The 23,365-nt window shown below is 49.2% G+C and overlaps 1 protein-coding gene across 5 annotated transcripts in view; it reads right to left on the bottom strand.

The window, feature by feature from the left end:
- Nucleotides 1-23,365, bottom strand: part of VTI1A (vesicle transport through interaction with t-SNAREs 1A) — a 500,904-nt gene that overhangs the window by 124,605 nt on the left and 352,934 nt on the right. For 2 of the 5 annotated variants that reach the window (XM_050804420.1, XM_050804421.1), the window contains one exon: nucleotides 7,962-11,440. The exons of 2 other annotated variants lie outside the window; for them this stretch is intronic. In XM_050804420.1, the coding sequence (XP_050660377.1) occupies nucleotides 11,347-11,440 (94 nt within the window). In that variant the 3' untranslated portion in view covers nucleotides 7,962-11,346. Of the gene's footprint in view, nucleotides 1-7,961; nucleotides 11,441-23,365 lie in introns of those variants that run through there. One more of the 5 variants, XM_050804425.1, reaches the window with a different exon arrangement.

The raw sequence follows: 23,365 nt of genomic DNA, 5'->3' as shown, positions 1-23,365 counted from the left end.
CTTGGATTCCAAATTAAATCTCTCTGGGTGCTTATACCTCTGTTCTGTATTGATGGGGCTGCTTTTAGACTGGGACTTCATTTCTAGGGCAGAGCACCTAGGGAGAGGAATACATGGGAGAGAGACTGCCTTGCCCATGGTGGCTAAACCTACATGAGGGGACTGAAATCACTTTGGATGCCAGTCCAGCTCCCTTTTTAAGAAAAATGGGCTTGTGGTTCCAAGGCTGAGAGCTGGCACCACACACTGGTTTCTAAATCTCTGTCCTGGATTTTATCCAAGTGCATGTTCCTAACGTGCCCGGGAGCAGGAGGGGCAGGCGCAGTGTTCATGATCTAGTTTACCGATAGAGAACTAAATGCCCAAGAGGGTACGTGGCTCACAGGCAGGACTGGCTACATAATTTTCAGGACCCACTACAAAATGAAAATGTGGGGCCCCTTGTTCAAATAGTAAGAAAACATGCTTTTTGCTTTCTTCCCCAGTCTCATTTTCAACTTGTCATGGTGTTTTAAATTTGCTAGTTAATGCCATTCTAAGTAAAGTCAAAATTTTAAATTATTAGCATGACTTTTACCATTCCTCTTTACATTGTGCAATGCCAGTTTTAAATGCAAATATCCGAATATTGCATGTGGAATTAGCAAAGCAGCACACTGTATTTCACGGTTCTCTCAGGAGGATGCCTTGACCTGGCCAGAAAAGACAAATGACTCCAGAAGGTTGAAAGAAGGGAGGGTCCTCTCAGGCATGGAGATGACCCCATGGGGTGCTCCCTAGACATGACGGTTCTCCCGGGGGAGTGCAGACCCCCAAAGGCACCCTGGTGACTTGGGGAACACACGAACACTTGAACCCATCTTCTGGCTCCCTTTCCTGTGAGCTGCTGGGCCCACATGTTGTGCCCCAGGCCTAGGGCAGGAGGTTGAGCCAGGCATCCTCCCACAGGCTCCTGCCCCAACCCACAGCAGACGGGCAGCCCCCAGGGTCACTACAAATTTCGTACCAGGACACACGAGGTGCTGGATCTGGGGGTGCTAGGGGCTCACCCCCACAGAGTCCTGCACTGAATGTGCCCCAGGCTGCCAGCGGAGGATGGGGACTGCTGCCACCATGCCCCACTCTGAGATGCTGTGGGGTGTGCTTGCTCCCCTCCCCCACAGGGTGTGCCTGTGCCAGGTTGGGGGCAGGTTGGCAGTGGTTGCTGGGTGGGAGGCAGGGAGGTAGAAGCTGAGTGGAGCTGGAGCTGGGGGGGCAGAGGGGCAAGCAGCTGAGAAGCAGATCCTGGACACAGGGAGATGGGAGGCTCCACCTCCCCAGTTCACAGTCCACTGTCCCATTGGACTTCACTTACAAAACCCAGTGACAAAGATAAAATTATTAAGAATTTGAAGACAGTGACTGCAGAGCCTTATTTCCCAAGCGTGGGGCCCTTCTGGGCACAAAGCCCTGTGTACCTGTACCGGCCACACACCTGTGACACCAGCCCTGCATCCTGGACCACTTACAAGCTCAGCTTACCAAGTCTCCTGGTCTTCTAGAAGGTTCTACAAACTACCGGCTGCCATCTTAGCCTTTGGCTCTTACTTTGTTGGGAAGGTTCCCTCTGCACTGCCATGGAAGGCTGGGAGCTAGCAGAGACCTACCTTCCTGAGAGATTTTCTAGCCCAGCTTTCCCATTTTGTGGATGAGGAAACTGGGGTCTGGAGCAGGGTATGACTGGCATATAAGGCCACACATCTGGCCACTGGCACAGTAAGGTCTAGAGCCCCGAGACCTGAGGCCCAACTTGGCATGAAAGATGCCAGACTCTGGGAAAAGACCAGAGCCCCACTGGTATCCCTGCCACACTGTTCCTTGCTGTGACTGTACTCCAGCCACAGCCATCTGGACCCAGGAGTGGTGTCCGGGTTCCCCTCCAGTTCTAAGTTGCATTCCCTTAGCATCAGTAGCCGACGCTCAGTGTCATGGTGGGGCTATGACAATCGTCATAGCCCACAGGGATAAAACTGAGGGTTTTTTTGTTTGTGACAGAGTCTTGCTCTGTTGCCCAGGCTGGAGTGCGGTGGCGCGATCTCGGCTCACTGCAACTTCGGCCTCCCAGGTTCAAGCGATTCTCCTGCCTCACCCTCTCGACTAGCAGAGACTACAGGTATGCGCCTCCATGCCCAGCTAATTTTTGTATTTTTGTAGAGACAGGATTTCACCATGTTGGCCAGGCTGGTCTCGAACTCCTGACCTCAAGTGATCCGCCTGCTTCGGCCTCTCAAAGTGCTGGGATTACAGGTGTGAGCCACTGTGCCCAGCCGAAAATTGAGTTTTTCTGTACGTGTCGGTTTAATAAAAAAGTAACTGGAGAACTTTAGCACCAAGAGTATGAAGGCCAACACTACTGAGGAGACCCCCGGCTCTGGCTGGGCCACAGACCTTCTGAGCCTGACGGGACGAAAGACCCAGCCTGGAGCTGCTGGGCAGTGGGTGGGGATGAGGCGGAGAGGATTCGAGACAAAAGTTCCAAACCCTGGTGCTGTTTGAAGCTCCACTTCCTGGTACAGAGGAAAGGTGTCTTACTAGAGGCTGAAGGCATGGAATCTACTCCTGTACCTGGAACCAATCTGCTAGGTGACCTTCAGCAAATCTTGTCCCCTCTCTGAGCTCCCATTTCCCCATCTGAAAATCAACAGGTAGGCCACAGTGGCCCCCTAGGGCCCGCAAAGCTCAAACGTTTTATAAATCTGAGCTCCTGGTTGGCCCACCCCACCGCCAAGGTGGCTAGCACTGAGCTCAAGGAATGCCGATCCACGCTTCCTCATTTCAAAATGCTGCTCTTTCCAGCTCTGTGGGCTTCATCTACCCCACAAAGGAGTTCAGAGAGGCCATCCAGAGGCGGAACATGCGGTTGCATTTGCTGGGATGCCTGGGCTCCTCTGTCCCTGAATGCCATGCACCCAGACATCAAAGTTTCTCTGCTGTCTGGGGGAGGATGGTGCGGGGAGGACCAAATCAGCCACGCGCCCCAATCTGGATTCTACTTCTATTTTCCCCTTTCCGCATGGGGGACAGAGAGAGGAGAAGAAGGGGAGAGAAGCCTTTGAAAATGTCTGCTGCTCCATTTCCTCCCTGTTCACTGCTCTCTGCTTAGCAATTCACCTCGCCGGCGGGCCCAGTGACACTCCCGTGGTGCACCTCTTAGCCACTCGGCAACTTTTTTCCCTTTTATGATATTTTGGGCTCCTGATTGCCTGCCAAGTCAAACCTTTAACATTTAATAAGCAGGGGGAAAAAAATTCTTCAAGTCAGCCCCGATCTAAACGGTCCCCATTCCTATCCCTGGCCTCTCCTAGGCCAGTCCTGGACGTAGGACCAGTGCTGATGGGGACCTGCCCACCTGCAGGCAAGTGTCAGCCCTACTCAGCCTCAGCGGGGCTCCTTTGCTAATGCAGTCATGGGGACTGCAAGGAGGAATGAGCACACAGCATTATCTACTTGGAGAGGATTTTGCCTGGCAATTCACAGTGATGGGGCATTCATCTCAGGGGGTAGCGTGGAAGGGGGCAGAGGCACAGGCATCGCAATGTGATTTTGAGACCCCGAGAGTGACCTTGCCCGAGATTGGAGTCAGGATTCTGGAAATGAAAATAGTTTTCTGACTTGCAGTGCAGTGAGACTATCTTCCTTGTTTTCTTATCTGTCTTCTTCACCATGTGTCTTTGGGGCCTGGAACATAGTAGATGCTCAATAAATATTGATTGAATGAATGAATAAATCTGCTTACACCTCTCATGCTTCAAACAGGGAAAGGCTGGATTATTTAGAAGTCTTGTCGGGGACAATAATGAAGTCATTGAAGCCCTCTAGTTCTCACTCAAGTTTCTCCCTTTCTTTAGAAATGCAGTGTAGAGCTCTGGAGGGGTGGGTGTGGATGAATGAGAAAAGATGGAATTGAGCGGCGAGTCTCTGACGGCCAGTGTCCCCTCTGTGCCAAGACCCCTGGATGTGGCAGTGTGGGGAAGGTCTGCTCAGGGCAGGAAGAATCCATTTTGGGTCCTCCCCCAAATGCCAAATTGTACGCTACATTGGATTTGGACTTCTTTCAGCCTCAGCAGGGCCAGAGGAGGGACACAATTTGCCTGCCCCCAGGGTTAGCTGTCCAAACTCCAACCCAGCCTCCCTGTTCTTTCTCAATCCTTCTCAGCCGGGGCATGGCCGTGGGACCTGCCAGGGGACCCTCGACCCATTATCTGCTCCTTGGCAGAGCCCATTCTCAGGCTCCCGTGTTTGCCTGCATGCAGCCCTGAGCCAGAACACAATCCTTAGAACAACAGGGGCCTGGCCAGGCAGTGGGCTTGAGGGCAAGGCTGAAGGCAGCTGATACGGGGCAACCTCCAGGGAGCTGCTCCCAGGGAACCAAGCCCCTCTTTCCTTCTAACCCTTCTCCCAAAGACCATCAGGCTCCCTCACGTAGTGGATCTGTCCTCCCCCAAACCCAAAATCTGCCCCCAGGAAATGGTCAGACAACTCACTCAGAGGGATCTGTGGCTGGTGGGACTGAAGCTGTCTAGGGAAAAATGAATCTGCATTTTTCCAGTGTTCCAGGGCAGAAATCACAGTACTGCATCTCTAGGGGTGGGGTTTCAGGCATCCACCGGCACGCAGGGTGTCACTGCGCAAGGGCCTGGCGTCCCTCAAAGGGTCAAGGCCTTGGCCACTTCCTGTGTCCAGAAGAGGTGCAAACACGGGAAGGGACAGTCTGGTCAGAGGCTCAGGGAGTGGGGCTGGCAGGCTTTGGTCTCTGCTGGTCTCCCAACCTGTGACTGATGCACCTCTGTTGAATTTTGCAACAGTCCCCATTCCCCAGGGAGGTGGTAAGTCCTAGCCATGTTCTCGGCTCCTCTTTTCCGATGGCATAAGACAGGGGAGAGTAACGGGAAAGTGTGGCACGGGATGCTGAAGTGCTTGTTGGCGCTGGGGGTATAACAGGGCCCCCACAGGTGTCAGTCCAGGATGCCTCTATGACCTGGGTCTTTGGCAGAACCTTCTGGGGAGAAGCTGGAGCGGGAGGATGTGTTCATTCTCAGCTCTGTGGGGCCTTGTCATGAAAAAACATTTCTCTCTAACTTAGGTGCTTTCCCTGGCAAAATAAGTGAAAAACAGAAAAGTTGCAGCAACGAAGTGGCACTGAGCTGGAGAGGGCCTGGGCTCCCCCAGGTATTGTCCCCTCCTGAACACACCTGGGGGAGGCCGGGGAAGTGGGAGGGGGAGAGGCGGCTGCGCTGAGCGGTGCTGGTCCTGCCCCCAGGAAAAGCCCTGGCCGTTCTCGGCGGAGCCGCGTGTGCAGCCGATCAATACGGCTTCGGAGCCGCTGAGCTATTATTCACGCCAAAGGGCCTTGTTTGGATGAAGGGAAGGAGGGGGTGCGCGAGTTCATGGAGTAACAGTCCAGAGCTCTGCTTCCTGGCGATCCCCCCCTCTGTGATGCCTGTGTTCTTCATGTAGCATGAGTAACGAGCGATTCGGGATGAGGAATTGCTTTCCCCACGGCATGCTGGAAGCCCAGGAGCCACGGCCACAGGGGTGTGTGACTGGGGCAGGGGGTCCTGGAGAGATGCACCCTGCCTTTCCCCATCTTTAGCTCCTCCTGAAGAAGGGTAGTGATGAGCTCAGGGGGGCCTACTTGCCCTTGCTATCCCCTGGTGCTGGGAAATCCGTCCATCCCTCACTTGTCCACCCTCTGCTACCCAACCCCCAACACATCGTGACCCGTCCTGTCATCTTGCTTTTGCCCGGCTCACCTCTGGTAAGCTGGCTCCTTCTTACTGTGCTGGAATCCCAATGGAGACGGGACCTCACTCGGCACTCCCTGCGTCTGCCCTCATCCACAACAGGACACTAACCCTGGCTCAGTCACCCATTTCAGGAAGTCTTGGCTCCAGTGACACACTCTTCCTGCCTGGGCCTGGCTGCTCTCATCCATCTTGGGTGCAATACTTGTGGCTTCAGGAGCTTTTCTGAGCTGTCCACGTAGTCACCTGCCCTACTTAACAAAGACTGGCATCTGGTCTGAGAGCCACCTGACTGCTGACATTATGTGGCCAGCTTCTGGCAGCTGCCACTGGTCTGAGTCTGATGGGTCGCAGGCAAAGTGAAGCCACCAGAGTATTTCTCGGAGGCTAGTGTAGAGTTAGAGAGTTACAGCATAGGGTGAGGTCGAGTTTGAGCTAGTCTCAGGCAGGCCCTCAACCAGGGTCACTGGGAGTTGGACTGGGGATGGCTCATCACAGAGCAAGCTTGCCTGCCTGCCTGCCTGCCTGCCTGCCTGCCTGCCTTCCTTCCTTCCTTCCTTCCTTCCTTCCTTCCTTCCTTCCTTCCTTCCTTCCTTCCTTCCTCCCCTCCCTCCCTCCCTCCCTCCCTCCCTCCCTCCCTCCCTCCCTCCTTACTTCCTTCCTTCCTTCCTTCTTGGAAAAATGGCTCTGGGTACCTTTTCTGTTGAGGTGTGAAGTCCATCTCAAGGGGGACAGATTGTCATGTGGCTAATTTATCCTGGATTGAAAGGGAGGCTTGAGACCCTCCAAAGCCTAGCATGTCTGCTGTTCCTATGCCCATAGTAACGAAAGAGGCTTGAGGCCAGGTCTCACCTGGTTCATGTCTGCCAGGCAGGTACCTCCCACGCCACGGGTCCTGCAGGACTATCTGTCCTTGGGTGGGCGACGCTGAGAGATGCTACACTGAGCAAGGAACACGCACCATCTCTTCCCCTCACACCCATGGCGGAGCTACATAAGGGGCCTGGTCCCTCGGGGGTGGGAGAAAGGAACTTCCCATTCCCTGATATTGACCCAACACCCCTGCCCTGAAGTGTCAATGAACCAGGCCTCTGAGGGTGGCTTCCATGGTTATATAAACTCATCAAACAAACAGGCTAAGCAGACATACAGACATACAGACATACAGACAGCAGCCATAGCATGGAGAAGGCCACTGGCTTCTGATTTAGGATGAGGATGATGGGGCTCTCTCCTCCCTGGCCCTTCAAGCTCATGGCCCATGGAAAAGAAGAGCAAGTCACAGGACAGAAGGCCCACCCCAGCCAAGTGTCTCCCCGTAGAGTATTAGGGAACGAGCTCCGGTTGACTGCACGGAGATGACCAAGACATACTCCGAATCAGACCCTTCCCAAACCAGCCGACCGGACACACATCTTCCTTTAAGACCTCTCTACTGGCTCTCCCGCCTGCCCACATCCCTGCAACCACACACTCAGCCAAAGGGGAAGGCAAGTGGCCTGGAGACTAGGGACTCACAGTGGTTCCTTTGAAACCAGCGCTGACTACAACCAACCAACCAACAGAACTTGGCTCTGAACTTCCCCTCCACACACACGTTTCTCCCAGGAAAAGCCACCTCCACTCCCAAGCATGAAGTGCCTCACTAGGCGAGCAGTTCAAACCAAAGGGATGAGGAGATCATCACTTCTAGTCAATTCTCCACTACGTAGACAAACTGCTATAAATATTTATGATGGGAAATTTCATTATTTAAAAATTCTGCTCTAAATTTCCAGCTCACTCCATGAAGAACGCCTGCTGAACAGGTTGCAAATTAAGAACAATTATTTTTCTCTTCTGCATTTGAATATAACTTACAGCTAAAGTCATTTAAAGGGGTTAACATCAACCTTAATTAAATATTAAAGTGTGCCTGTACCTGCTGCTATTGTTACCCCTTCGAATAAGATATAACCTATTTTTGACAAGTTTTCATCTTTCTCTGTGGAAGACGCTACATGAAACCAAATCAGTGGCAAAGAGGAGAGTAATGAATAATCTATTTCATATTCCAACAGTACCCAGAGCTCGGAGTGGAAAAATATTCAGTCAGATGATGGCAAGAGGCTGCTGGGGTACCACATGACACAGCTAATGTTTAAATAATAATAATAAAAAAAAGCGATAAACAAATCATTAGCCCTTAACAGTTGTTTAATGCAATTTGTTAATGAACGTAATGGTGGGGACTAATAATGAAAGAAAATAAAAGCGTCTAAACAGGCGCCAAGTTGCTGGCAATGCGCAATTATTTCCTTGTCAAGTTTTTATGATTTAATGAGCCCCTCTGGGACTGACGGCTGTCAGTCAGTCGTGACTTTTTGACACCATTACAACTTCAAATACAGCAGCAGGCAGGCTGTTTTCCTCGGATTTGAAATACTGAAATGATCTGACAGTTTTAAAGAAAAGATGTGCAAAAAAAAAAAAAAAGAAAAAAAAAGAGAAAGAGAGGGAGAGAAAGACAGTTGCTTTTCCTTTCTTTCTTTTTTTCCCCCTCCCTTCTTCTATGGGTTGATAATCTCTGGATGCTGTTTGGTAATGAAAACCCAATCACTGAGGTCATTATCTGATGAGGTTTTTGGAACAGGCAGGCTTTCTTCCCCCTCTTTATTTCTTTACTTAATGATAACCCTCAATGGGCTTGCCCCGCATGGGATGGCCAGAGCCGCACAATTTTGTTCACCATTAATTTCAGCCTTTGAAGCTCAGGGCTCAGAAGCAGTAGCAAAGCAAACCCCCCACCAAGCTGGTTCCAAAATAAGACAATCCAGCCTGCCTTAAACAGAATAGCAAATGGCCTCCCAGCCCAGGCCCGGCAGCTGACGTCAGGCCCCGCTGCATTTGCAGGCATTCGCCTTCAACATGGATCATTTAAAACTCTTTACAACTTAAGAGACTTTAATTAAATTGCTTTTGATTCTGGAGTGGGGTGGCATCCACTTTATTTATTCTGTCAGGGAAACTGTTTAGTCCGCATGAATTTTATATGGCAAGGGCTTCCTTCTCTTCTTCCTCCTCCACGTCTTCATCTTCCCCCCAAACCACTCCCTTAAACATCATTTTTAACAAGGGCTCCCAACTTGAGAAATATTTGTCAAAGTCCACACACTAAGTACCTAGGACCTTTCACAGATCGAATTCTCTATCTGCTTCAAGTTTGTGGACGTTATTCCTTTCCTGGTGGGGCAGGGAAGGAGGGAGAGCAATTGGCCTCTGCTGGGGATCCCCTAAATCTTTTCTGCAGCCTCCAGGAGGACCAGGAAGGAGTTGAGGGAACCTTCTGACCAGTTTCCTCACAAAGCACTCACTAGCCTGGCCTAGGTGGTTGCTCTCAAGGAGGTTTGATGGAGCTGTTAGGCCAAGGGTTATCTGTTCATATTCTTCCCACTCCCAAGGTTGAACTGGGGTAAAATCACAGTCAAGAGCAGATAAAGACATAGAACTTGAACGAAAAAAGCTATCGAGAGGTGAGCAATGCAATCCTCCTTTCTCATTTTGTCTACTTCAACACGAACGCCAGGATTCAGTGAAATATTTAGGAGGTGGCAAGTTTAGATGATCCGATCAACCTTGCTTGCTAGGTGGCCTTGGGAAGAGTCTGCTGCATTGTAGACGGGATGGCCGTGCGAAGTGCAGCTGGTAACTGGTTATACACTTTAGCTAATATCAACAGTTTCGAAGGAAGCCACCGGAGGGGCTGGTGTAATACTCGACGACTATTCGTGTGTCGGAATGAGAAAAGGGTTGTTTGTTTGTTTCCTTGCTTTTTAATGGTTCTTAGATGTGGTTAGCATGTACAGCATTCCGTTATCAGAATACAAGATTCTTGCTGAGACGGATCCCTTAAGCCGACAGGAAAATTAGCATAGCTTCCTGCTCCTTCTCTGTCCTGCTTCCCTCGGCCAAAATCCCACACCATCCCTCCGAAGTAAAGGCTGCAGCTTTATTTACACAATACTAAATGATTTATCTGAACACATGCAGGCCTTGGCCTGTTTCGATAAGTGCAATTTCTCTGGTGGATTCTGCCATTCTGCATTTCCTCTCTAAACCATAATGGTTTTCTTCTGAGTTGGGAAAAATATCAAGCACTACATCCAGGTGATCTTGATCCATGGGCACAGGTGGTTAGCATTTTTGATGAAGAGAACAGGTTTGCTTTTCAAGGATTCAAAGCTTCTAATTATATTCCAAAGATAGTACGGACCAGTAAGTGCCTATGAAGTCTTGAGAAAAACACATTCTGCTTTGTGACTGGGGGGGAAGCGACCTCAGCTTGGGCAACTTTTAAGCCTGATCACAAATGAGCTCATTTTGAACGCAATGCCTGGTTACCTCAGACAGAAAGAAATGAAAAGAAAAAAATCACAGAGCATATTAGAAGTTTGAATACATAGTGAATTCAGGAAAGGCTTGCTAACATTTGTTAGCTAAAAAACCCAAGCCGTTCCTTTTGTAACAATCCACCATCCTCTATTCTTTTAAAGGAGGTTAGGGAACGTTTTCCGGGAAGTTTTTCTCTGGCGGACCCTCCTATAGGACTCTCCCATATTTATAATCACATTTGAAATTTCACACTGATGGAGTCATGTTCTTGCTCTTACTGAAATATTCATGGTCTCTTTACATACTGGAATGGATGTGGAGAGAACCTTGTCAGACCTTTTGCATGTATGAGGACTGCTTTTGGCAGTGCAGATATTAAAACAGAAAGGATACAGAGATGCTTACACAGGTCAGGGAAGACGAGGTCACAATTAAATCCCGTGCCAGGGCTCACTTTGCCAGCAGATTCTGGGGAGTATGGGATTTGGGGAAGGCAAGGAAATATTTCCTGAAGCCAGTAATCAAAGTTGTGAACAGTGAATATTGGGCAGGCTCAGCAAAAATATTCTTGGGTTTTCAAAAAAAAAATTATGCAATAGAAAAACAGGGAAAGTGCTAAGTCAATTTCCTGTACAACTGACATTAAATACCGACCTTTACAATGAAAGCACTCAAGCAGGTTGATGACCATATTCATGAGGCCTGGGTAGGAACAGGGCTGGCTTGCCGGACTGGGTCACTGACTCCATCCCCTGCTTTTTGCTGCCTTTTTATCCTCGGACATCACAGAAGAGCTTTTCAGCAACAAGAGGCGTGTGACAAACAGAAGCTCTCGTGACTGACTCATCATGTCCTCTCCCAAACCACGGCCCTTGACACGTCCAAAGGGCTAAGAGGAGTGTCACCGGGCTATTTTGGCTAGTTGACGACATTAGCAAAAAGGCAAATAAACATTCACCTTCCCGTCTAAAAAACGAATCTGGGTGAAGACAAACCTCGAAAAGGAAACCAACCCACATGCAAACAGGAATAGAAAATATTTTTACACTCTTTGCACTTCAGCCCAACGGCGGTGAGGGAGAGAGAGGGTCACCCGGGGCCTGTCAGTGCAACAGAATGATTCATGTGACCATTTTGTCTTAATTACTCAGAACAAGCTGTTGTTGCTGTTTATCAAGGGAGAGCAGATACATCAGTGTCTTCTGACAGAAAAAGTGATCGCCATCAGGATGGTGATGACCACGACGATCCCTAGGATGACGAGCAGGATGCGGTTCTGGATGATTCTAGGAGACAGCAAAGGAGAAAAAACACACACAGATAAGTGGAGGGCCTTCCCACAAATGCCGTCCGAGGCCAGGGTGGCTAATCAAACGGCAGCTTCGCAGGTGGGGGTGGGGAGCGTGTGCGTGCATGTGCGTGTGCGTGTGCGTGTGTGTGTGTGTGAAGAGAGATCACGCAGCTTTCTGGTTCTACAAACGATCCACGAGAAAACGAAAGACTCCACACGACTGTCACGCTGCCCTCCGAGAAATGCTTACTGCAAAGCGAAGGCGAATCAAATGGCTCTCTGGGCTCAGAATACCATGTAGTCTCTTTAAGCGATCAAGAGCCCTTTGCGAGCTTCTCTTTTTAATTTAAAAGGTGAGACAAGCCTCATTTTTTTGCAGTGTTTCCTGTTAAAGTAAAAGACTCCAAGGAAACACATGTCAGTAAGGTACTTACCTGCATAAAAATACCTGGGGAAAAGTAAAAGAGAGACTAAGGAAGAAAAGGATGGAATTGAGAAGCAAGTGTCAAATGTGCAGCTTAGGCTGTGAAACCGTCATCTGTCACTGGGGCTCACGCTCCGTTACGCCAGGAGGAAACGTTACATTTGCTCCATAGCAAAAAAGATGGAAATGAGAAATATACAATGTACTCAAGGTGCCTGTTGTGCATCTGTTGCTGGGCCCTCACCTCCAGGGATTCCACCCTCCCTGGGATCTGGTTGGGCTGCGTGCTGATGGGGAACCAGCAACTCAGAAGGGGGACCAGAGTGGAGACACACGCTCCCAGATGCCTGCAGAGAGCTTCTGATGAGGTTGTTTCATAATTTGTTACCTCATTCGGAGAAAAGAGGTCGAACATCAGAGTGCTTTGTTGAGAGTTTCAAAGGGAACCTAGGTCAAACAGCCGTGCCCACGCTCGCTCTCACAGAGCTGCACGGAAATAGAGACATAGGCTGGCTGGCAGTCTAGCCAGCTATCTGTCCAGCTCAAAACCCCACGGCAAACCCCACCCAGCCCTCCTCCAAATTCCAAGCAGCAAAAGGCCTCCTGCCCTACTCCAGTCTCCAAACACTGGCCATGGGTATTCCATGGGGAGGAGCTGGGGGGGTGAAGCCGGGCCCCCCACGGAACAGAGACCCCGTACCCCTACTTTGTATCTTCACACACACAAATATTTGCAGGGTCTCTGCAGCCTCTTCTAGTTCCTAGATGAGTTTATTTCCCGGAAGGATGACATCAGGTTGTAGTTTTAGTAGGATTCCTCCTCACCCGTCCCCTCCTTCTCCAAACCTAAACGGTTGAATGGAAACTGTCATATCAGACCAACCCACTCCCTTGTGGCCCCCTAAAAGGACGAGCTCCTTCTCCTCCTGACAGGTTACAAAATGATCACATTTGCTGACACGTCTTCCGCAAAACTGCCTTCGTGCCTCTGTCCACTCTCCTCGCAGGAGATGAATGGCCCACTTGGTCCTCATTTATCACGCAAGGCTCGGCTAAGATCTGTCTTGTTTAGTTCTTCCCTTCCCCACTAGAAAGTCTGCACTCCGACATTCATTCTTCTGTGATGACAGCTAATTCAGACTTAACAGGCCATACTTACTCAAGAGGCAGGAAGATTCTCTGTCCCCCAAATAAATAAATAAAAACAGGACTTCATGGCTTATTATAGGGAGGCTAATTATGAACACTGATCGGTGCTACTTAGTGGCTCTGTTTAAAACCCAAACTGATTTCTTTCCCCCTTTTCTCTGGAAAGGACAGAAGTCTTCAGAACAGTCCCTACACATCCCATTTGCCCAAGTCACTGTCAAAATCTCTATTTACCACAGTCACCCTCATCAGACTTGCAAAGGAAATCAGCAAAATTGAAACTCAGCAGTGAAACAGATTAAAAGCATGAAAACTCTTTAAAATTCTGCCTACAGTAATCTACAGTAGTGTGTCTCTTGTACAGCTTGGTTGACAACCATTTTATTTGTGGGTTGAGGACCCCAAGGCATCCATGATGCTAATTTAGAAAGGATTAGCTGTGGGTGTTACTTGTTCAATCTGAGGCATGGTAAGAAATATGAATACACAGGAATCCCTAAATCCTCAGCTCTTCCCTAGCCTTCCTAATTGGGCTTCACCCCCTCCCTGGTGCACCCACAGGGCCTGGTGGCTTCCCCTCCACCGCCCGCTTCCAAGGGCCCAACCTGTGTGGACTGGGGCCGTGTGGAATTCACCTCTACCACCCCACACATGACACAGTTGCTGGCACACAGGCACTCAAGAGAACTGCCCAAAGAGTGATCATGAAAGAATGCAGTCTCTGGTAACTGTAATCTTCCATTCAAAGGACGGTGGAGAAGAAGTCTGTGCAATTAATTTGCAGGAAAATCTCAGGGAGTCTGCATGGAAAAGGCTAAAGTTCAAAGTTGAAGCAAGCCCCACCAAAGATGAAACTTGCTACCATCACGCCTTCTCAGAGCATGACTGGGTCTTCTCCCCAAGCTAGAGGGAACTCCCTGTGTGCTGGGTGGGGGCGGGGTGTCAGCAGGAAAGGGCATTTGCTTTCAAACCAAATGCCGGCAGACGTTTGGGAGGCAGAGTAGATGGGGGTGGGGAAAGAGTTGGAACAGAGAGAGCTCTAAGTAAGCTCGACTGGCTGGGCCGTCCACCCAGCTTTGGACCTCAAAGGAGTTGTGCAAATGTGGTCCCCCTCAGGACCAGAAAAGTGAACTCTCAGGGCATCTGGGTGGATAGGACCGAGCCAGTTTGGAAGTGGGGAATACAGGCTGGCACTGGTGGGCCCCATCTGTGAGGAAGCCTAGTTGCAATCGCAGCCAGGGGCTGCCAGCCCATATTGCTGTAGGCAAAGCAGAAAGGAATGCAGAGTTTGGAGAGAATTAGAAAAACCAGCCAGGCCGAGGGGTTCCCAGCTAGTGAGATGGTGGCGAAGGAACTTGGGGAGAAGCCCAAAGTAACTTCCTCCTAACTTTGGGCAAGCGGGGAGCTTTCTGTTGAACTAGGTCTGCAGCAAGCCGTCTTAATCTCCCTTTTGAAAATGCAAAGTGTGTTTACCCAGTAAATAATTTAAGAAAGAATATACACTTGAAAGAAGACATCCATTGAAACAGCCAGGCTAAATTGCCTCCAGGCAAAAACTTGTGCATTTGCATGCTGCATTCTATTAAATGAGCACACTGTGGCTTTAAAAGAATGCAGAGCCAAAATAAAAGGAATGTGGGCCCGAAACATCAAGGATTCTCCAAGTTTACATTATGAATCACAGTGCTGTTGATACAAGATGAATTAACCATTTACTTTGAGGCTGAACTCACAAAGTACTATTGAAAGTACTGATCCCCATGTGGAACCCAGGGAGCAGTTAATCTTTCCATTGCCAGTCTCCTCCCAGCCTGGAAATGAGCTCCTGCGTGTGGCAGCCGGAATCACAGAAGGCTGGTTCCAGTGCAGGGGACAGGCGCGGCACCTGGCACAGCTCTCTGCTCTTGCTCGAGGAGCCCAGGAATTCCACTGGAGCAGGCATTACGAGTGTTCTCCAATATCCGGTTCTCCTCTACTTCCAGGCATGGATGCACTCACCTTAATGTTAGGCGTGGTCTTGGAACTAGCTTTGGCTAAAGAAGTGAGAGCAAAAGTTCTCAGTGTCACTCCCAGGTGGAGGCATCTAACTTCCAGTGTTTGTCTCTCTAGCTGGCTCTTCCTGCGGTTTTGACTGGGGGGGGGACTGTATCGTTCCAGAGAGTGCAAGTTACAGGACAGTGGTAACATCTTCTGCCCGGATCCTGCAGTCATCATGTAAAGAGCCACTGTCCTGGAGACACACCTGGACTCCCGGTGGACTTGCGTTGAGCCACTGAGGACTGGGGGTTGTTTTTCACTGCCGAATACCATAAGCTACCCTGAGTGATACGCTACTTACTGTCCGCCTCTCAGACAAGAGGAGGCATCTGGCCAAGCCAAGAGAGGCTCTGGTTTCATGTATTTCAGAAGCCAAGGTATGATGAGGACTGATAAGATTTTTTTTTTTTTCCTTGAAGAACAGGTTTTCAAGAGCTGGGAAACTGACCTCTTGGTCACGACACTTTTCACTGAGGAATCAGGAGCTTCTTCCAGCCAATGCTCCTGTGTATTGATGAGTGATGATACCATGCACGAGGCCTCACCAGGCCTAGCCAGGCGTCTGCTTCCTGTGTATAGCAGATCCACGGTGGCTGCGTTCGTTTCCCTATTCCGCACAGCTGACGCTCCCCCAGCTCCAGGGGTACAGCTGTGACTGAGGCTGCCATGGTCAGTACATTCCATGCCCCTGGCCATGGTAACTGGACCAGGAGCAGGCTTGTGACTGAAGCCCATTCAACAGAGTGGATCTCAGCAACTTTGCTTGAAATGCCAGGTCACCTGGACAGTTTGGTGTGTGGATGTCAGGCTGGATCCACTGCAGCCCTTTTGATTATGGAGGGAAGCCAACCCAAGAAAGAAGCTGACCCACAGTGGGCAGAGAAATAGAACCCCAGTCCTGAAGACAGAGAACTTTAATTTTTAATTTTTTTTTTTGTTTTTGAGACGGAGTCATGCTCTGTCTTCAGGCTGGAGTGCAGTGGTGCGATCTCAGCTCACTGCAACCTCCGCCTCCCAGGTAGCTGGGATTATAGCCTCAGCCTCCAGAGTAGCTGGGGTTACAGGCATCTGTCACCACGTCTGGCTAATTTTTGTATTTTTAGTAGAGATGGGATTTCACCACGTTGGCCAGCTTGGTTCCAAACTCCTGACCTCAGGTGATCTGCCCACCTCAGCCTCCCAAAGTGCTGGGATTACAAGTGTGAGCCACCATGCCAGGCCGACAGTGAACTTCCTTTTTTTGTTTTAATCAAACCACCCTTTCTTTGGACTTTAACTTATATGAGAAAATAAACTGACTTTATTTTCCAAAGTCAGTTTGAATTGGGTCTTCTGTTATTTATGACCAAAAAGCATTTTTAGGTTGAGTCACCCTGATTCCAAACCAAGTCCTTGATCTATGACATACGTGCATTCTTCCCTCCTCTTCCAAGAGGCATTTCCTGGCTATGCCCCTCTTGTATTCTCCCATCTCCCTACGCATCTCTCTTTCCAGTACATTGACTACAGTCCCCAGTAAAAAGTGGACCTTCCACAGACCGAATTTCCTTTGTCTTTTGTATCCCTGATGCCTAACACAGAGCTTGGCATAAATGTTCTCAAAAAATGCTTGCTGATGAAGAAATGAGAGACTCTACCTACATGTGCTCAGGGTCACGTGGTTACTGTTCTCCTGATTTCTAAGGGCTGCTTGTAGACAAGCACAGCTTTAGGACTTAGCTGTTAGCCACTGTCCCATTCAGGATGCCAGCAGAGTCCCAACTCTTTTACAAGCCTGTATTCATTAGCTGGAGAGTGGCAGACACTTTACAGGTTCAGAGCCGCATCCTGTACCTGCCTTTCTGCCTGGCCGACTGGCCCTGAATAACGATGCCCCACCTTTGGGGTCTGACAGAACAGTAATTAGCAACCGTGAAAGCATGGGATAAATTCTGAGCAAAGGAGCCCGGATCTGCTTCTCTCTAGGCACTTCCCAAAACATGGGCCAAGGGAAAGCTCTTTACATTCTATATCCAATTCAACGTTAGTATTCACCAGAAAGAAATGAAAACAGGGGTAGGAGAAACAGTTGATCGTCATCTGCCTCAAACACTCACTTTAATTGGAAGGGTTATTTTCAGAGCTGGGGACATGTTTGCCTCTGAGCTAGAGCTGTGTGGTTATCATGCTGCCTACTAATGCCCATCTTGGGTCTTCCATGTCCTGCATCTCTAGGAGGAATCCTCAGCCCCATCCCAAGAATTCAGGGAGGCTGACCCCACTCTGATTCCACAGGCGGGCATAGGACCCAGGCAGGCCCAGCCAATTATAGCTTTCTAGCTCTTGCACTACCCTTGGCTCAAGGATTGGTTTGCCACCCAAGCCAGATGGAGTTCCTCTTGGGATTCTTACTGGAAAATCAGGAAAAAGATACTGTTTTTACTGAGATTGACTGTCAGGACAGTGAGAACCTGGAGCTGCCAAGGACCATTCTTACTACCGTACCGGACGAGGCTGCCTGAAAGAAGCCGACACCAGAGGAATGCAGAGCCGAGAGATGAAGAAAAGGAGACGGATTCCTGAAGACATATTTGAACCCCCGCTTCCTCTTCCTGCTGTGTGCCTGAAACCTGAAGAGTCACACTCAGCTTCCCAGCTACAGGAGCCAAACAATTCCCCATTGACTGGAGCAAGTATGGTTGGGGATTCTCTCACGTTCTTTTTTTTCTTTTTTTCTTTTTTGAGATGCAGTCTCGCTTTGTCAACCAGGCTGGAGTGCAGAGGAGCAATCTCAGCTCACTGTAACCTCCACCTCCTGGGTCCAAGTGATTCTCCTGCCTCAGCCTCCTGAGTAGCTGAGATTACAGGTGCTGCCACCAAACCAGGCTAATTTTTGTATTTTTAGGAGAGATGAGGTTTCGCCATGTTGGCCAGGCTGGTCTTGAACTCCTGACCTCAGGTAATCTGCCCACCTCAGCCTCCCAAAGTGCTGGGATTACACACATGAGGCACCGTGCCCGGCCTCTCACTTTAAATCATACGGACTGTACTGGATTGAACAGTGTCCCTGCAAATTCATGTCCACCTGGAACCTCAGAAGGTGACCTTATTTGGAAATAGGGTCCTTTTTATTTTTTATTTTTAAGGGACAGAGTCTTGGCCTATTGCCCAGGCTGGAGGGCACTGGTGCAATCATAGCTCACTGCAGCCTTGAACTCTTGGGCTCAAGTGATCCTCCTGCCTCAGCCTCCCAGGTAGCTAGGACTACAGGCATGCACCACTGCACCTGGCTAATTTTTAAATTTTTTGTGCCGGGCGTGGTGGCTCAAGCCTGTAATCCTAGCACTTTGGGAGGCTGAGATGAGCGGATCACGAGGTCAGGAGATCGAGACCATCCTGGCTAACACGGTGAAACTCCGTCTCTACTAAAAAATACAAAAAAAAAAAAAAAAAAAAAAAAAAAAAAAAAACTAGCTGGGCGAGGTGGCGGGTGCCTATAGTCCCAGCTACTTGGGAGGCTGAGGCAGGAGAATGGTGATCTTATCTTGGGTTTCATGATGACTGTTTTCCATGTCTCCAACTTCTTCCCCATGGCTGCACTGCACGTTTACTGTGGATCTACACTAAGTCCTCCTCCAAAGGACAGGTCAGTCCCAGCCGGGTTCACAGAAGCTTTGCATGCAGCTGTGGGGCTCACAGTCTTTGGGAGCTGTTGATTCTTACATCTCAGAATAAGAATTTCCATTCATGAGCAGAGCAGTTTCCTGAAGTCATGTGAGATAAGGGGACTGAGGGGGCATGTGCCACAACACTCATTTCACAAAACTCCTGCCTCTGGAAAAGGCCATTTAAAACAGGAAGAAGGCTAGGTGCAGTGGCTCATGCCTGAAATCCCAGCACTTTGGGAGGCTGAGGCAGGAGGATCGCTTGAGCTTAGGAGTTTGAGACTAGCCTGGGCAACATAAAGAGACCCCCCATCCCTGTGAAAAAAAAAAAGGCAGGTGTGGTGGCATGTACTTGTGCTCCCAGCTACTAAGGAGGCTGAGGTAGGAGAATTGCTTAAGCCTGAAGTTGAAATCACAATGAGCCATGATTGCACCACTGCATTCCAGCCTGGGTGACAGAGCGAGACCCTATCTCAAAATAAAAAAAAATAAGGCCGGGCACGGTGGCTCACGCCTGCAATCCCAGCACTTTGGGAGGTGGAGGTGGGCAGATCACTTGAGGTCAGGAGTTTGAGACCAGCCTGGCCAACATGGTAAAATCCCATCTGTACTAAAAATATAAAAATTAGCCAGGTGTGGTGGCAAGTGCCTGTAGTCCCAGCTCCTCAGGAGGCAGAGGCAGGAGAATTGCTTGAACCCGGGAGGTGGAAGTTGCAGTGAGTCAAGATCTTGCCACTGTACTCCAGCCTGGGTGACAGAGTGAGACTCCATCTCAAAATAATAATAATAATAATAATAATCATCATCATCATCAAAATAGGAAGAAAACTAGATGCTGTCTCTGGGCCAATCTACCAAGCCATCATCAGCCACTAGTAGCCCCAATTGGCTAACATCAATTTAGGTGTAGTCAGTCATCTGAGAGACCTGAGGGACTGGGACACAGGAGGGACAAGTTTTGATGGGCAGGGAGATGAGCACTTTCTCCAGCAAGGAACCAAGGAGCCAGAGCCAGTCCCTGAGCCCTGGCATATCTAGATTAGGTCCTGACTGAGGACTAGAGTCGCTTTGCCCTGTTTCTAAATTTTTGTTAATACTTAGAGCTTAACAGGAATCAGCAAACTCTGTCTGTAGAGGGCCAGACAGTCAGTATATTAGTGTGCTAGGGCTGGCATAACAAAGTCGCACAGACTGGGTGGCTTCAACAACAGAAAGTGATTGTCTCCCAGCTCTGGAGGCCGAAGTGCAAGGTCAAGGTGTCGGCAGGGTTGGTTCCCTGAGAGAGCAGTGCAAGGGTCTGATGCATTCCCTCATCTCTGCCTTTGTTTTCACAAGGTGGTATCTCTATGTGAATGCCTGGTTCAAGTTTCTCCTTTTAATAAGGACACCGATCACATTGGCTCAGGGGCCCACCCTATTCCCGTACCTCGTCTTAACTAATTGCATTTGCAAAGACATTATTTCCAAATAAAGTCATATTCTGAGGTACTAGAGGTTAGTACTTCGACATATGAATTAAGGTGAGGGGCTGCAATTTAACCCATAACTAAACATTTTAGGCTTTGGGGACTCCACAGTCTGTCACAACTGCTCAGCTTTGTTCTTGTAGTGTAAAGCAGCCAGTGACGTATGTCAATGAATAAGCATGGCTGTGTTCCAATGAAATCTTTATTTACAGACACTGGAATCTGAGTTGTATAATTCTGAATCTGTATAATTTTCACGTGTCAAAAATTCTTCTTTTGAATTTTTTTCAACCATTTAAAAATGTAAAACTACTATTAGCCTGTGGCTAAAACAGGAGGAAGGCTGGATAAGGCCCACTGTCTGTGATTTGACCACTCATAATCTAAAAGCTAAAAGCTACTGGCTGGGCACAGTGGCTCACAACTGAAATCTCCACACATTGGGGAAGCTACGGTGGCAGGATCACTTGAGGGCAGGAATTTGAGACCAGCCTGGGCAACATGGTGAGACCCAAGTCTCTACAAAAAGTAAAAAAAAAAAAAAAAAGCCGGGCGTGGTGGGGCACACCTTTAGTCCCAGCTACTCTGGAGGCTGAGGTGGGAGGATTGCTTAAGTCCAGGAGTTCAAGGCTGCAGTGACCTGTGATCGCACGACTGCACTCCAGCCTGGGAGACAGAGAAGGACTCTGTCTCAGAAAAAAAAAAAAAACAAAACAACATCTAAAATCTACCTAGGGCGGCCCTCCTTGGTTGAAGAATGTGGTGGTCTTGGACAAGGCGTGAGCTGCACAGACAGGTCTGGCAGGTCTGGCCGAAGTCCCTCTGAAGAACAAAGGAAACACAGAGTCCCTGCCCTATGGGAACTTATGGTGTCACAATGAGCAATCAATGAATGACAGAAGCCTCACAACAAAGGCCGCAATTAGAGTAATGCCAGGGCCGGGACAATGTGTTGTGTACCCATAATCCAGTATTTACCTGGGGTGACCTAGAGCAAGTCACCCCATGACATTTGGGTTTCAGTTTCTTCCCAAACAAAATCAGCCAACTCACCAACCACCCCAGGGAGGAAGGAGAGGATTAGCTCATTAAAGATTGTAAAGCACTTTGAAAAGCTCTTTACATGTGTGCAGTTGGCAAATCATTCTGTAAAAGGAGATGGTATTTCAGGAAAGGTGAGAGGCACTGGTTGTCAGAGGCTGGAGAAGCTGCCTAGGAAACTTCCAGTGGCTGGATGGGAAGGTGGAGGCAGTAATCCAGGAAGCTGCTGCTTCCCAAGCCTTCCAGGCTTCTGGTTCCCACAGGCTGGTATCCATCTGGGCCTCATGCTGACAGTCTCCCGAGCACAGCCGAGCCTTCTCTCCCACAAACATCAAAAGGGAGGGGAGGGCATCGCATTGGCTGGCTCAGGGATACCTTCCCAGCCTGGGAAGGCAGCCAACAAGTACCTGTGAGAGCCCACTGATAAGTCTGATGGGTTTTGATCAGTAATGTGTAGTTACATTGCACTCTATGTTGCCAAATGTGTACCTCAAATTTCAGCCTGGGCACCATGGCCACTGCCATTCTTAAATATGGACTTGACAATGGCAGGGGGCCTGCAGAGTGGCTTTGCTGGCTGCAGACTCCCAGATAGGATCAAGGCAGCTCGCTTCAATCAAAGGGCTTGGAAAGAACTTGAAGAGAATTAAATAAGGATGTTCTAGAAATGTAAGGTATATTTAACTCCTCACATGTCTGTAGATGGCTAGAGCTGGAAAAGGCCTCCACGCCCTAGTCTAAATTCTTCATTTTGTTTTATTTTTTTAGAGACAGGGTCTCACTCTGTTGCCCAGGCTGGTGTGCAGTGGCACAATCACAGCTCACTGCAGCCTTCACCTCCTGGGCTCGAGTGATCCTCCCACCTCAGCCTCCTGAGTAGCTGGGATCACAGGTGCACATCACCACATCTGGCTTAGATTCTTCATTTTAGAGTTGAGGACACTGAGGTCCTGAGAGGGGAAGATATGTGCCCAGGGTCAGCTACCTGGGGCACAGCCAGGTCTTCCGGCCCCAGGCCCACTCTTGTTTCACTATCACACTCTTTCTCATTCAAGTGGTCACTGCCTCTCACGGTGTCTGTACGTGACAGCAACTCAAACCCATCAGTGGCCCCACCTCTTCATAAGCCCAACCCAAACCCACTTCTCTCTAAAATGAAGAAGGAAGCTGGGCGTGGTGGCTCATGCCTGTAATCTCAGCACTTTGGGAGGCCAAGGTGGGTGGGTCACTTGAGATCAGGAGTTTGAGACCAGCCTGACCAACATGGTGAAACTCCATCTCTACTAAAAATACAAAATTAGCTGGGCGTGGTGGCAGATGCCTGTAACCCCAGCTACTTGGGAGGCTGAGGCAGGAGAATCGCTTGAACCTAGGAGGCAGAGGTTGTAGTGAGCCGAGATTGAACCATTGCACTCCAGCCTGGGCGACAAGAGTGAAACTCCATCTCAAAAAATAAATAAAATAAAATAAAAAGAAGAGGGGGCATGGGATGACTGGGAAAAGTGGCCCCCAACTCCAGGCCAAGGCTGAAGTGGGAAAAGAAGAGTAACATTAGAAGGAAGCTTTTTTCTTAAACCCAAGATTACTCAATTTCGAGGCTGCCCTTTTCTCTGAGAATATGCCCTTTCCACTGTTTCAGTGTCAAAATGTCCCTTGTTTTATGGAGTGATGACGAGTGTAGATGGCAGGGTTTTTCCCCAGTGTCCTTCTTTGGACATTGGAAATGTACTCTCCCTTGGAAATTACTCTCTCTTACTTGGCAAAATAAATAGTGGACAATCTTCCAATAGGCCTGTGCTTAAAAAAAACAAAAAGGTCAATTCCAAGAAATCTGAACGTCTGTAAAGCATGGGGCTAGAAATTCCCACCCAGCAGTACTCTTTGGTGATTATTCTAGAGAACGCGGCTGCAACAACATCCGCTGCAGTGAGGACAGCTGCAGCCATGGCAGCAGGGATGCCTGCATGAGCAGCTCAGGTTGACTGGGCTTTACTCTGGGCCAGGCGTTGTTCTGGCATTTTATACACTGTGCCTGAACCCTCACCACAACCCTATGAGCTGGGGCCTATTATCATCCCCATTTTTACAGAGGAGGTAACCGAAGCCTCAACCCACTTTTCCAGCCCCATCTTCTACCACTGTACAGCACACAGATCATT

This window comes from Macaca thibetana, chromosome 9 (assembly GCF_024542745.1).
Source record: "Macaca thibetana thibetana isolate TM-01 chromosome 9, ASM2454274v1, whole genome shotgun sequence".
NCBI classification, from domain to species: Eukaryota; Metazoa; Chordata; class Mammalia; order Primates; family Cercopithecidae; genus Macaca; species Macaca thibetana.
This window is presented reverse-complemented; position numbering and strand designations above follow the sequence as displayed.